Genomic DNA, 14,007 nt, shown 5'->3' with positions numbered 1-14,007 from the left:
TGATTCTAAATCCATAACCGATATCAGTCTCAACCAGCAGTAACAACTCATGCCTACACCCACAAGGTACGACCACACAACAAGACACAACACATATAGGCCCATAATAACATTTCTGAACAAAATAGCTACCCGAAATCAAAACCAGCACCGACAATTAGACCCATATCCGTTAGCAACCCGTTTCAAACCCCCATAATGCTAACAATGATGCAAGAAACACAAAGACCTCATAACTATACTCCTGAATCAGCAAATCACAACTAACACCATCGGGCACACACCCGCAAGCCAAAACTTAAGAAGCACATAACGACAATGACTAAATATGTAAAGGGAAACACATAAGAGAAATATCAAACAAGCCCGACAGGCACAACTTTCTAACAATACCCTACTACAAATCAATTCAAAAGGAAAAATCAAAGTACATGAACAAATCATAAGGATCTCATCCTAGTATCACCCTCCACTTCGGTACGCAACTCGGCTCAAACATGTCAAATCACATGGACTCGCGAGGGTCTCACCCTCAACTCTGAATCACAAGTCGAATACACATCATACCAATGGAAATCTTCCACTAACTCAATTCTGCCAATAAAATCTCAAGACTTGCTAAAATCTCACCCCGATAGAGTATCAAATCACAAATTATAACCAATTTACTCAGGAATCACATCAAGCCTGCCATTATGGACAATATAAATTCACTTCTAGTCTCATAATAATGAATAGAAACAAACGATAGACACGGGCTACCACTCATAGAGTCTCCCAACAGGGGTAAACACCTATACATAATACTAAGTCATAAACTCACCCATAGGTAGGACAACAAGTAGGGGAACTCACCCCGATAAACAGGACCGAATCAAAATACAAATGGTGCCCCTCTGTAACAAATCAAAAGCATACATGTATGAAATCATCTGGCACAGTGGCCTCAAGCCTACCATACAAAACACATCAACGGGACAGGCCTTCCCCTCTTGGGAGCCCTCTACTCGTCTGAATACTCCACTGTGACATGCCTGTCCGGAGTCTAGGACAATCTCTCACCCTGTGGCTGGTATCTCCATACTCGAAGCAACCTCTCTGCTGACGTGGTTGTGGGAACTGTGCGGTACGGGTACTCTTAGACCCATGAGCACCTGAAACACTGTGCGAAGCTTGAAGTGCAAACTAAACTAGCCACAAAACCTCTACCATGTCGTACCCTGCCTCCAAAATAAGGACCAGTAGACCTCTACGGTCTACGAGGCCTCCTCACTTCCCTGTTCTCTCTCTTGATCTCGCATGTACTCTCTCTTGTGACCTCGCCTATCTTCTCTCTCCTTGTCCCACATGCCCTCTACTCGGCGGGCGATCCCTACCACCTGCTGAAACAAAACATCTGACTCACGACCCATACTGAACCGAATATCATGTCTGAGTCCCTCAATGAATCTACAGACACGCTCTCTAACTGTGGCGAACAAAGCAGGTGCATGCCTAGCCAAATCACTGAATCTCACGGCATACTCTAACACTGACATAGTGCCTTGGCGCAGCTACTCAAACTCCGTGCGCCATGCATCTCGAAGGGACTACGGTACAAACTCTCTCAGGAACATCTCTGAAAACTGAACCCATGTAAGTGAAGCTAACTCGGTTGGGCTACCCAACTCATATGCCTGCCACCGCTGATAAGCCGCTCCCTTAGCTGGAACGTAGTAAAAGCAACCCCGCTCGTCTCCACAATACCCATAGTGTGGAGAATGCGGTGACACTCCTCCAGAAATCCCTGTGCACTCTCTGAAGCCAAATCACTAAATGTAGGAGGGTCATATTTCTTGAACCTTGCAAGTCTAAGCTGCTCTTCCTCAGATGTTGTTGCCCTGACCACGGGCTAAACTGGGACCACAGGCTATGTCGCCATGACACCTGGAGCCTGACCAACATGAACTCGCTGCTCTAGGGTGTGGGCTTCGTGAGCCTGGGCTCCTCCCCCGGTCTGTGAAATAGCTGGTGCAACCGGAATCAACATCGTCTGAGCCAATGTATTAAACATGCTTAGGAACTGTGCTAAGGTCTCATGAAGTCCGGGGGTAACAGCAGGCGCCTCCGGTACCTGCTCCCCAATTGGAACAAATGGAGGCTCCTCAACTGCTGCCCTGGTAGATGTTCTGGCTGTGGCACATACCCCTCGTTGGCCTCTGCCTCTAGCGATACCTGCTCCGGGAGTAGCGTCGTCGATAACTGCAGCTCGTGTCCTCACCATCTGTGAGAGAATGGAATGATAAAAGTTCAAACTCCGAGATCAATAAGCTCGCACGATAGTAATGAAAGAAGTGAAATTGTCCTAATAGTTCTGTAGCCTCTCGAAAATAAGTACAGATGTCTCCGTACCGATCCGCAAGACTCCATAATAAAAACCAAAATCTAAGCATTTCTTATCTACAAAAATGAATCTGCAACAAAGTGCAGCTATTTTTTCTGTAATCCCAATATTAGGCTATGTATTACACACCCTTTTCAATGTTCTATGTAATACTGAAAACTCCAAACCTAAAGATGAGATGGAATTAAAGGAGAATGATGCAGCAACTGCTGGTAATATAGCAGCTCAGAAACATTTCAGGCAACTTCAACATTTTCGAGGAGCTTAATATAGAGCTGCTACACAATTGCTTCAGCGGGAGCTCGCTGTCAGTATTGAAAACGTCCTTAGTTCCTCGATTTTTTTACGATGCGAAATCTATAAATAGCTAAATAGTTATTTGGTACTTATTCGAGAATAGGTGTAGAAGGCGGATCTTCCGTATTGTATATGGGTTCTCGAAAACCCAATAACTTTTGCGTGCATTCTATATTTTTATTAGAAATTTATTAAATATCTAATTGTAAATCCAGTTATTATTATTATATATATATATTAATTTAAGTTATAGTAGGAACCAATTAGCTTCAAATCCTAAATCCGTATCTATGTAGAAGATACTTCATTTTTTTGTTAAACCGTAGGATCCCCTCAAGAAAATCTTTTCTTTCATTAGTTTAATGAATCTATCATCAAATTAAGTAGGTTAAGGTTTTTACTACTTCCGGTTCAAAATAAGCTAAGCGGCGTTTGTTAAAATTATTTGATTAAGTTACTCTTTAGATCTCAGATTACTCTTTATTGATCTCTTCTAACTTTTTAGAACATTTATTAGAGCAAGGTTAGCTTTGAAATAAATAATTATTGCATTTTTTTTTTCTCAACACTTATTTTGGACCAAATTTATATGAGTAAAATGACACTTGTTTTGGACTATTTAATTTATGCTTGAGTAACTAAAATATTCTTTAGGCACCCTCCCAATGATATTACCTTTCATTTATTTATTCACTATAGAGATGTCTTGAGAATGGTTGCTCATTGAAAATGAAAAAAACCTAAAAGAATTATATTGGTGACCAAAAAAAAAAAATTGGACAAACACATAAAAGTAAATTAGTGAGTTTAATAAATCATCTATTTCGAAATAAATTTTTATTTGAAGATTATACTGGTAAATAGAAGATTACATTGACAATGTATATAATTATATTACTATATCAGTGAAATTAAATTAAACATAGCAAGTTGTCATTTTATTAACCTGATTACCACATCAAACTTATTAAAATATTAAATATTATTATAAGTCAACTAAACCCGATGATATAAAAATTCATGTACCGAGGGAGGAGCTAGAAGTTCGACTACGCGTTTAGCCGAATCAATAGCTTTTGCTCAACGATATATTTGTGTTAAAAATTAATTAAATAAATATGTACAAATATTAATTTTAGAACTCAATTATTAGAATTTGAAGTTGTCTTTCTAAAGTTCAAAACTCATAAATTAAGTTGAAGTCCTGACTTCACCTCTCAGCATATATAAAAATTAATAAAATTTCTTGCCTCATCAGCTCCTTAATTGAGTGAACTCTATGGTGATGCAAATTGAAGAGGGATTAATAAGGTAATAGTCTAATAGAGTAAATGGAGTTATCTTATCTAATTGTTTATGCTATCGCTTTCCATCCACTAAATCATAAAGACAATTAACCAGAAATTGTTTAATGTTAGAAATTATAATATGAACAAACTAAAGAAAGTCGCAGCTCAAAATTAATGGCATTTCCAGAAATTTTAAAACTTGAAATTTACAAAAGGGATGAGGAAAACGAATTGTACGTATTTGTTTCGCAATGAATGCCTTTGATTTATTGCTTCATTCCCATGCTTCTAATGTTATATGTACGAAAAATGGCTAAATATATTTATGTGCTATAAAATAGTTTTAAAATACTCTTCTAAAGCGCATTTTATTTAATGATAAGGTTTTGAATATTCGTCGAATTAGATTTCACAGCTACACATTTGCACAAATATATCCCTAATTTAAATGGAAAAACACGTGTCTATCACATGAATGTAAAACTCACCCCCAATTTTCAAAATCGAATTTCTTTTTTCTTTTTGAATCATAAGTTCAACTCCAAACCAGTGGCGGATCTATATGGTCTCTTGTGGGTGCTCAAACACCCATTATTTTTTACCAGATTTAGTAAATTTACATAGGCAATTCTAAAAGTATTTAGATAATTATTGATTGAGCATCTACGATTAAATTTCTTTTTTTTTTTTTTTGAAATTTTTATCGTCGAACATCCATGACTTTAAAATTCTGGATCCGCCACTGCTCCAAACATATTTCTGCAACAACAGCTAACTAACAACTGAGGCAACTCGGATTTGAGCTAATAAAACTGCATGGTTAGTAATATAGAAAAAGTCAAAATATATACTCAAATAACAATGTGAAATTCAATTCAGCAAGAAATTAAGAGAAGAATAGTCCAAATTTTGCCATACTCACTTGCTCGCATGCGTTATTTGCATCAAACAAAATAATTTAATTTTAGCTGTTAAAAATTGAGGTAAACATGCATATAGTTAAGTGATAAATATGTTGAATTCATTACTTTGAAATGTGCGATAAATGTTTACATGTGCTAAATGTCCAACTTATAATATTGATAACAAAAGAAGAGAATAATATTAATTATTAAAGCTAAATTTGAAAAGACATGTATATACCTAAAAAAATGCAATTATTTTCGTTTAGTTTTAGATTTTTCTTTACTCCCTCTACTTATGCTAATAACAAACAATCAGAAAATAATATAAAAAACTTGAGAGAGAATTTAGAAAAGACAGAGAAAAGAAAACAAAATAAATTCTCATTTCCCTTTATGCCACGTAAGCAAAAGACAGTAATCTGTTTCGAGTCATCACTTCTCAGTCAAACGAAATCTTAAATCAACGGTTACAAATGCCTTTTAATTCCTTATCATCACCGTCCATTTTATTTTCAAATTTTAAATTGCTAAACCCAAAGGTTATTCCCATCATTTCACACAACCTCTAACGCGCGCACCTGAAAAAATACTCAACCGTTTGAAACAACACACAGAGCTATAACAGTCTTCTTTCTTCAACAAACTTCAACTTCCAAACTGTTACTTAACCCCCCCCCCCCCCCAAACCCCACCCCGCAAAATTCAAAACAGAGAAAAAAACTCAAAACTGAGAAAAAAATTCAGTTCTAAAAAATGTCTACGAAGATTTTTGAAGCTTACAAGAAGAGTAAAAGAACACCAAATTTCTATGGCTTTCACAGTTTCCTTGATCCGGGTTGTCCAATTAAATCAACGGGACCATTTCGAGATAATGTTCGGTTGTTTCTTCAGCAATGTGCTGAGCTTGAGGAGTATACAGTAGAAGGAATGCAAATTTGGAGTACATTTTTAGTGCATAAAAACAGAGGCGTTGTGATTCCTCTTTATACCATTGAAGAAAACGTGAAGAATAATGACAATAGAAGTTTTTGTGATCACTGTAGATGTGCTGGTAAGTCTTGAAAATTTTAATACTATTTTCTTTTATTTATTGATTTTCTTCATTTTTTTTTTTTGGGGGGGGGGGGGGGAGAGATTAGTTATTTATGTGCTGGTAAGTTTTGAAATTTTTGAACACTCTTTTGTTTTTTATTGATTTTTGAAAGTTGGGTTTGGGGAATTTTTTGATTTGTTCAAGGATTTCTTCATTTTTTTCGGGAGGTTTTGAATTTTGGGGTTTATGGGTTTAAGGATTTTAATCACTTTATATGTGCTGGTAAGTCTTGAATTTGGACACCCTTTTGGTTATTTTATTGATTTTTGAATTTAAGTTTTCGGGAATTATTTTGATATTTTAAATTTGAATTTTGGTCTTTTTTTGTTTTGTGATTTTTTTTTTTTTTATAATTATTTTTTGGATTATCCTTTGTGTTTTTGAGGTTTGAATTTTGGTACGTTCAGTTTCAATTTGAACACCCTTTTGGTCGTTCTATTTATTTGTGAATTGCATTATGGAAATTTCCTGTTTTTTACTTTGGTTTTTTTATTTTATTTTTGGGATTTAAGGATTTTTGAGTATTTTGTGATTTTTCAGGTTGGAGTCATCATTTTGTTTCAAAGAGGAAGTACCATTTGATTATACCAGCTGATTGTGAATGGAACCAGCATCTTAATGATGGTGTTTTTGATGATCAAACTCACATTTTGCATGGTTTGATTCATTGTAATGGATTTGGGCATTTGATTTGCATTAATGGAAATGAAGGTGGATCCAAATTTCTCTGTGGCCGCGAAGTTATGGACCTTTGGGATCGTATTTGCACTAATCTTAGAGCTCGGTAATAAACATTTCTCTAAAGTATTTGATGTATTAGATTCTGGTTTTGAATGTATTAGTTGAGTTCTTGAAATATTTTCATCTGTTTTTGAAAGGAAAATCACTGTTGAAGATGTATCGAAGAAGCATTCGATGGATTTACGTTTGTTGTATGGGGTTGCCTATGGGCATACGTGGTTTGGGCAATGGGATTACAAATTTAGCCATGGAAGTTTTGGGATAATGGAGCACAATTATGAAAGAGCTATTGAAATGCTCGGCTCAATTGAAGTTGATCAGGTGATTGATGGTTTCAGATACAGCAGCAGATCCAATGTAATGAAACAGATGGTTGTTTGCTATAGAGGTTTGAGTGACACTCCTTTAACTACGATCCGTGACCTCTTCAGATTCATTCTTGCTGTGAAGTGCAATTCAATTAAGGAGAAGCCAAATGTTGCTCCTGTTGTAAGAGCATGTTCTTCGTCGAGATATTTGATAAGAAATGCTGCACCAAACAAGTCTGAGGGGAAGGAAAAATCAGTGAGGTATAGAAAGTTTTCGAATATAGCAGCATCTCTTGACAGTAGATGGCCAGTGAGAAGACTTGAGTTCACTGCAGATGTGATTGTTGATGCATTGAAAGAAAAGAAGGCAACAAACAGATTTGGGAGTTTTGGGATGAGTAGGCAGGAGGCACGTGATGCTGCTCGTCTCCACATTGGCGATACGGGGTTGATTGATTATGTTCTGAAATCGATGAATAATGTGATTGTTGGAGGCTATGTAGTTCGTCGGGCAGTGAATCGAGCTACAAGGGTGTTGGAGTACACGATTCAGGAGCTTCGGAATTGTGATCAATCTGAACAAGAAAAGCTCCCGGAGCCAGTTCAGAACTATGCTGTTAATCCTGGAACTGATGTTTACAGTGATGTTTTATGCTTGTATAATAATCTGTTATTGAGCTTTGCAGAATCTGATGTGCTAAAGCTAGCTGTTAGGACAGTTTTGGATAGTAAGCATTTTGTGAAGGAATGGCCATTTAGGGATGATCCAGATGACATATTGTTGAGGTTCATTTGTTGCATTTTGCCGAGTTCTAGTGGTTTGGAAGCTGTACTTAGAAAGGGATATCCCCCCGGAGAACTGGTTGATGTTCCGCTACATTCAACAATTGGTGATCTGAAAATAGCTATTGAGTCTGCAATGAGGGACACTTATTGCATTATGGACAATTTTATGGTAACGGATATTGTAGGGATGGAAAGAATGGGAGATTGTGAAGTGCTCTTTGGCATTGTCGAGTCTGGCTCAGAACTTTGGGTTAGGGGTTTTGGATTGGATTTGGAAAGTGAGTTGAAAAATGAAGGAGGGGCTGATAATTGGACAGTGAACTGTAGGTGTGGGGCTCGGGACGATGATGGTGAAAGGATGGTTTCATGTGATATATGTGAGATATGGCAGCACACTCGCTGCTGTGGGATCGAGGATTCTGAGGTTGTGCCACCGTTGTTTGTGTGTGAGGCTTGTTGCACTTCACTTGCACCACCAAGAGCACAGAACAGCTTTGAGTTTGGTCATTATGCGGCATCATTAGTGCCTTGTGATTCTGAATTTGGCATGGACATGATATACTTAGGGGCAGAGAGTGGCAATTCACCTAGGACAAGATTTGTATAGTCGTAACAAGATAATCATCATATAGTTAGTCATATACTTGTGCAGTTTTTCTGTGTTCTTTTCTGTTGTTACACGTTTTACTCGATTCTTTCAAGGACAAACTCAATAATCAATGATGATTCATATATCCTGCGCGTCCCCTGCTTGTTTACGCATTTCTTTCTGCACCTAAAGTCCATTTACTTGTTTGATAGAAAGACATAAGAATGAAAAACAGCAGGCTATAAAGCAGAGTAAATATCTAAAAACTGAAAAACTGAGACTGAAAGAATAAGAGTTGTCTAGGCAAATGTGACTAAAGTGATAAATAAGAACTAGAACTTCTGCTAGTCATAAACTTTACATGGAAAATGTTCCCTCCAAAGGTTCTTGTGGTTCTGAACTATACAATGAACTCTACAATCTCCTCTTTCTCATCTGTCCTACTTCTTTACAAAATTTCATAGGCAAAAGAATTTACACCACGGTCCTACTCATGATCTCCTCAAGCGGGAAGTGAGATCAATGAACACATCCTCTTTGATAGGTATTGTGAGACCGCCCATTGGATGATCAAATCCAAACTCTTCTTCAGCTTGAGCTAACAAGTCGTGGAATAAAGGCTGGCTCAGGTATGATATTGGCACGACGAATCGTTTCTTCTGTCTCTCTCCTACATATACTGCACAATGTCCTTTTGGAACACCTTCAGACGTTGAAGTCCTTCTTAAGAATCGATTAGCCTGAATAAACGGAATCACTTTGATACCCATTGTCTCAAGGAGTATTTGGTAACTCTAAATGGTGAAGGAACAGAAAGAACAGGAATTTCAGAATTGCACAGAAAATGGAAGTTTTTGTGAATCTGGATACTTGTGTTTTGCTCAAATCCTTTGTTGTTTGAGTATATATAAGTTAATGACAAGTCTCATAACCGGCTGGTGATAGACAACAGCACATGAAGTTTCACATGGTTTTGCCTACTCTGTTATTGTCAAAGAACTTGGACTATAAATTAGTTGAAGAACAACACTAGGCCCTACTGCTTCTCAGATTAAGAACAGAAAGACACCCTTGAAAGAAAAGCCACAAGAATGGATGAAGTTGATGACTTAGTATCACATGGTATTGCCTTCTAACACCTTGACAAGCACTTAGAATTTTAGGCCATATTTGCTTCTAACCTGCAATTGCTCATCTAATGGTTTCAGATTATTGGCATTAGTGAGAAGTAACCAAGTATGAGCTGATATCATTACTAATAGGCCCCGGTTGTCGATCAAAGTAAAGAATAGAAGAAACTAAGCTTCATCCACAAATTTAAGGCCCCATATCAACATAGCCAACAGGCATCAGCACATGGCTTTGCCTTTGGTTGTTAGTAGCAAAACTTCAGCTCCAACTACAAAGCCTGTCTACAACCTCTTGTATAAATAACCCCCTTTTTCTATGGACATTTTTCATCATCAAGTAAAAGCATTATCTATTCAGCCATCAAAAGGTTCTAAATTTCTAGTTTACTTTCTTGCTTCGCCACTTTCAAGAAAAAGAAAAATGGAAAGAAAGACAATACTCAGTACTAAGAAGCTCATCAAAATGGCAAGGAAATGGCAGAAGTTCGCGGCCAAGCAGAGGAAGAGGATTTCACTTCCAAGAAATGGTAGTGATGCAGACAGTTGTAGTACATCTTCATCCTCTATTGCCGGAAAAGGCCATTTTGTAGTCTATACAACTGATCAAAGGCGCTTCGTTATTCCTTTGGCTTATCTTGAAAATGAGGTCATTATGCAACTTTTAAACATGTCCGAAGAAGAGTTTGGACTACCAAGTGGTGGCCCTATTACATTACCCTGTGATTCGGCGTTCATGGACTACATCATTTCACTAATCAAGAAGGGTGTAGCCGTTGGAGATCTTCTCAAAGCATTGCTCCTCTCAATTCCATCGCGTTGCTGTTCAACTTCTTCTATTAACCAAGAAAGTGGAAATCAACATATTCTTGTTTATTGAGTCATAAGAGACTCTTTTTGTAAATGACAGCTCAAAATAGATTGTATAGCAGGTTAAAAATAGGCAACTGAGAGCTTGTATTATTGTAGATGGAATAGAGCTTTACCTTGAAATTAACCAGATCTATAACTCCTTTGCAATTTTGGCAATTCTCATCTTGGAAATAGCAGCATTATTTTATTGCAGGAAATGAACTTTGTCCATTGAAACTTACAGTCACACGAATCATGCCGTCATAATTCTAAATGACATTGAATCCTTAATTGTAAAGAGTTTAAATCAAGTGAAATCATAAAGTGTTCCCCTTTCAGACTTTCTTTTCAGTTAAATTTCATACTTGATCAATCTAGCTTGAAAAGGAAGCTGCTAATTAGACCATTTAGAATGTAATAATAAAGCTCAGTGGTTACTCCTACAGCACACTAATCAGGCCACCCCTTCGATTCTTGTTTCTGGTAAAAGGCCATAATACCAGAGCCAAGGTCTTAAGAGATGGTAAAATGGTCACAAATATATCAAGATATTTACGTTTGTAGCTAATTGAATGCATCAAATTCTGCACTTCCAGATATTCAGGTCAAGAAACTAAGCTGAGCATGCCATTTTCTCACACTGCATGCACAATCATGTGATTTAATATCTCTTTTTCACTTCCATTAGACAAAATGTGGAGTTCACTTGCTCAGGAGCATGCTCAGATTTACTATATATCTGGAGCTTGTAAACTTAGGAGTTTTAATATACAACCACACAAAAGAGGGTCCAAGAGCTGTAATTAGTGATAGTAAGTAGTAACACTTAATTGCTGGTGTCAATAAAGCTAGCAGCATAGTTGGCAAAATTTCAGGCACATCCGTCTACTAAATGAGGAAACATGAACATATAAAAGGTTTTTGAGTCTTTCCAATCAAGTGACTTGAAAACATTTGCTTGAATAAAGATTGGCTATATTCATTTGACAGGAGGTTAGTCATTTTAACTAACTTTACAAGCAGAAAATCCTTGTTGCTACTACTACTATACAAAATGGTTAAGAAAAAACAAGGAATTGTTTCCCTCATTGTCAAGTCCCACTTAAATGGAAGTGACATCTCTACTATCTCTAATCTTTCTCATTTCCAAAACTATTGCTTTACAAAATTTCATGGGCAGAAGAATTTGCACCATGGTCATACTCATAATCTCCTCAAGCGGGAGGTGAGATCAATGAACACAGCCTCTTTGCAAGGTATTGTGAGACCGCCCATTGGATGATCAAATCCAAACTCCTCTTCAGCTTGAGCTAACAAGTCTTGGAATAAAGGCTGGCTCAGGTATGATATTGGCACGACGAATCTCTTCTTCTGGCTCTCTCCTACATATACTGCACATTGTCCTTTTGGAACACCTCCACATGTTGTAGACCTCCTTAGGATTCGATTAGCCTGAATAAATGGATTCATTTTGATACCCATTGTCTCAAGGTGTATGTGGTAACTCTAAATGGTGAAGGAAAAGAAAGAACAAGAATTTGAGAATTGTACAGAAAATGGAAGTTTTCTTTTGTAATCTGGATACTTGTGTTTTGCTCAAATCCGTTGTTGTCTGAGTATATATAAGTTAATGGCAAGTTTCATACTCAACAAGTGATAGACAACGGCATATGAATTTTCACATGGTTTTGCCTACTCTGCTATTGTCAAAGAACTTAGATCATAAATTTATTGAAGAACAACACTAGGCCCTACTGCTTCTCAGATTTGGAACATAAGAGACCCTTAAAATAAAAGCCACAAGAATGGATGAAGTTTATGACTAAGTATCACATGGTATTGCTTTCTAACTCCTTGACAAGAACTTAGCATTTTAGGCCATATTTGTGGAATAACGTCAGGTTTCTCATACTCCGATTAACCTAAACTATTCCTACAGAGTCCCTCCTCTAAAACTCAGCTTTAATGCATTTGTTTTTATAGCAAAACTAGCCAAGATGACAATTCAAAGGTCCCTTATCTACATGACCAGGAAGGGAGAAGCACATGGTTTTGCTTCTAACCTGCAATTGCTCATCTAATGGTTTCTAATTATTGGCATTGGTGAGAAGTACCAAGTATGAACTAATATCAATACTAATAGACCCCAGTTGTCGATTAAAGTAAATAAAAGAAGAAACTTAGCTTCATCCACAAATTGAAGGCCCCATATCATGATATCAACATAGCCAACAGGCATCAGCACATGGCTTTGCCTTTTGTTGTTAGTAGCAAAACTTCAGCTCCAACTCAAAGCCTGTCTACAACCTCTTGTATAAATAACCCCTTTTTCTATTGACATTTTTGATCATCAAGTAAAAGCATTATCTATTCAGCCATCAAAAGTTTCTAAATTTCTAGTTTATTTTCTTGCTTCCTAACTTTCAAGAAAAAGAAAAATGGAAAGAAAGACAATGGTCAGTACTAAGAAGCTCATCAAAATGGCAAGGAAATGGCAAAAGTTCGCGGTCAAGCAGAGGAAGCGGATTTCATTTCCAAGAAATGGCAGTGATACAGACAGTTGTAGTACATCATCATCCTCTATAGTTGAAAAGGGTCATTTTGTAGTATATACAGCTGACCAAGCACGGTTCGTCATTCCTTTGGCTTATCTTGAAAATGAGGTCATTATGCAACTTTTAAACATGTCCGAAAAAGAGTTTGGACTACCAAGTGGTGGCCCTATTACATTACCCTGTGATTCAGCGTTCATGGACTACATCATGTCACTGATCAAGAAAGGTGTAACTGCTGGAGATCTTCACAAACAATTGCTCCTCTCAATTCCTTCAACTTCTTCTTTTCACCAAGAAAGTGGAAATCAACATATTCTTGTTTATTGAGACATGAAACGCTCATATTTTGTAAACGATAGCTCAAAACAGATTGTATAGCAGATGAAAAATAGGCAACTAAAAGTTGTATTATTACAGATGGAACAGAGCTTTAACATTCTCATCTTGGAGTAGTACTATTATTTTATTGCAGGCAATCAACTTTGTTTATCGAAACTTACAGATGTATGAATCAAAATAACGCAAGTCTAAATGACATGAAAAATTAATTGTAAAGAGTTTAAATGAAGTGAAATAATTAAATGCTCCTTTTCCAAACTTCCTTTGCAGTTAAATTTCATACTTGATCAATATAGATTGATAGGTTTAAGTTTAAGCTTCCTTCTTGATTGTCATCATCAAAAAGGGGGAGATTGATAGGTTTAAGTTTAAGCTTCAATGATGAAAATATTATCTTATGTTATATTTGCAGGACTAACAAAAAAGAAAGAATGGAGATGCTTAGCAAGATGTTGTTGCTACATCAATGATCAATCAAGAGAAGCAAATTTATTCATCCAGAATTAAGCTCACTCCAGGCAGATCAAAGGCATCAACGCTGATGCAAAGGGAAGCTGCAATTCACATCAAACAAAGGGGAAGAAGAAAGGACAAAAGACATGGGAGACAAGTTTAGTGGGAAACACATTTTAGTGGGAGACACTTGGAAGTGGTGCTTCTTGTCATCAAGCACTCCTTGGATTAATTGAAATCCACCAAATAAAGACCATCTGACATACGCCCATCCTCAAGGAAAATATGAA

At 36.9% G+C, this 14,007-nt stretch overlaps 4 protein-coding genes and 1 pseudogene across 4 annotated transcripts; 3 read left to right on the top strand and 2 right to left on the bottom strand.

The window, feature by feature from the left end:
• Window positions 1-5,615: 5,615 nt before the first annotated feature.
• LOC107767068 (PHD finger protein MALE MEIOCYTE DEATH 1-like) lies at window positions 5,616-8,479 on the top strand. The gene is made up of 3 exons (XM_016585983.2): window positions 5,616-5,925; window positions 6,508-6,751; window positions 6,846-8,479. The coding sequence occupies exons 1-3, from the start codon at window positions 5,628-5,630 to the stop codon at window positions 8,407-8,409; spliced, it is 2,106 nt and encodes a 701-aa protein (XP_016441469.2). The 5' UTR covers window positions 5,616-5,627; the 3' UTR covers window positions 8,410-8,479.
• A 403-nt stretch (window positions 8,480-8,882) lies between these two features.
• Window positions 8,883-9,644, bottom strand: LOC107767109 (auxin-responsive protein SAUR21-like). Its single transcript, XM_075225868.1, has 2 exons — window positions 9,573-9,644; window positions 8,883-9,185 (listed from the first exon to the last, which is right to left on the bottom strand). Exons 1-2 carry the CDS (start codon window positions 9,642-9,644, stop codon window positions 8,883-8,885), a joined length of 375 nt encoding a protein of 124 aa, XP_075081969.1.
• A 34-nt stretch (window positions 9,645-9,678) lies between these two features.
• On the top strand, window positions 9,679-10,485 carry LOC142166199 (auxin-responsive protein SAUR68-like). Its single transcript, XM_075224701.1, has one exon. It carries the CDS (start codon window positions 9,838-9,840, stop codon window positions 10,396-10,398), a length of 561 nt encoding a protein of 186 aa, XP_075080802.1. The 5' UTR covers window positions 9,679-9,837; the 3' UTR covers window positions 10,399-10,485.
• Window positions 10,486-11,573: 1,088 nt separating this feature from the next.
• On the bottom strand, window positions 11,574-11,852 carry LOC142166475 (auxin-responsive protein SAUR21-like). Its single transcript, XM_075225867.1, has one exon. The coding sequence runs from the start codon at window positions 11,850-11,852 to the stop codon at window positions 11,574-11,576; it is 279 nt and encodes a 92-aa protein (XP_075081968.1).
• A 763-nt stretch (window positions 11,853-12,615) lies between these two features.
• Window positions 12,616-13,343, top strand: LOC107811035 (auxin-responsive protein SAUR66-like; annotated as a pseudogene).
• Window positions 13,344-14,007: the final 664 nt, after the last annotated feature.

The sequence above is a fragment of the Nicotiana tabacum genome, chromosome 11 (genome assembly GCF_000715075.1).
Source record: "Nicotiana tabacum cultivar K326 chromosome 11, ASM71507v2, whole genome shotgun sequence".
Lineage (NCBI taxonomy): Eukaryota > Viridiplantae > Streptophyta > Magnoliopsida > Solanales > Solanaceae > Nicotiana > Nicotiana tabacum.
The sequence above is the reverse complement of the archived record's forward strand: the minus strand, read 5'-3'. Positions and strand labels throughout refer to the sequence as shown.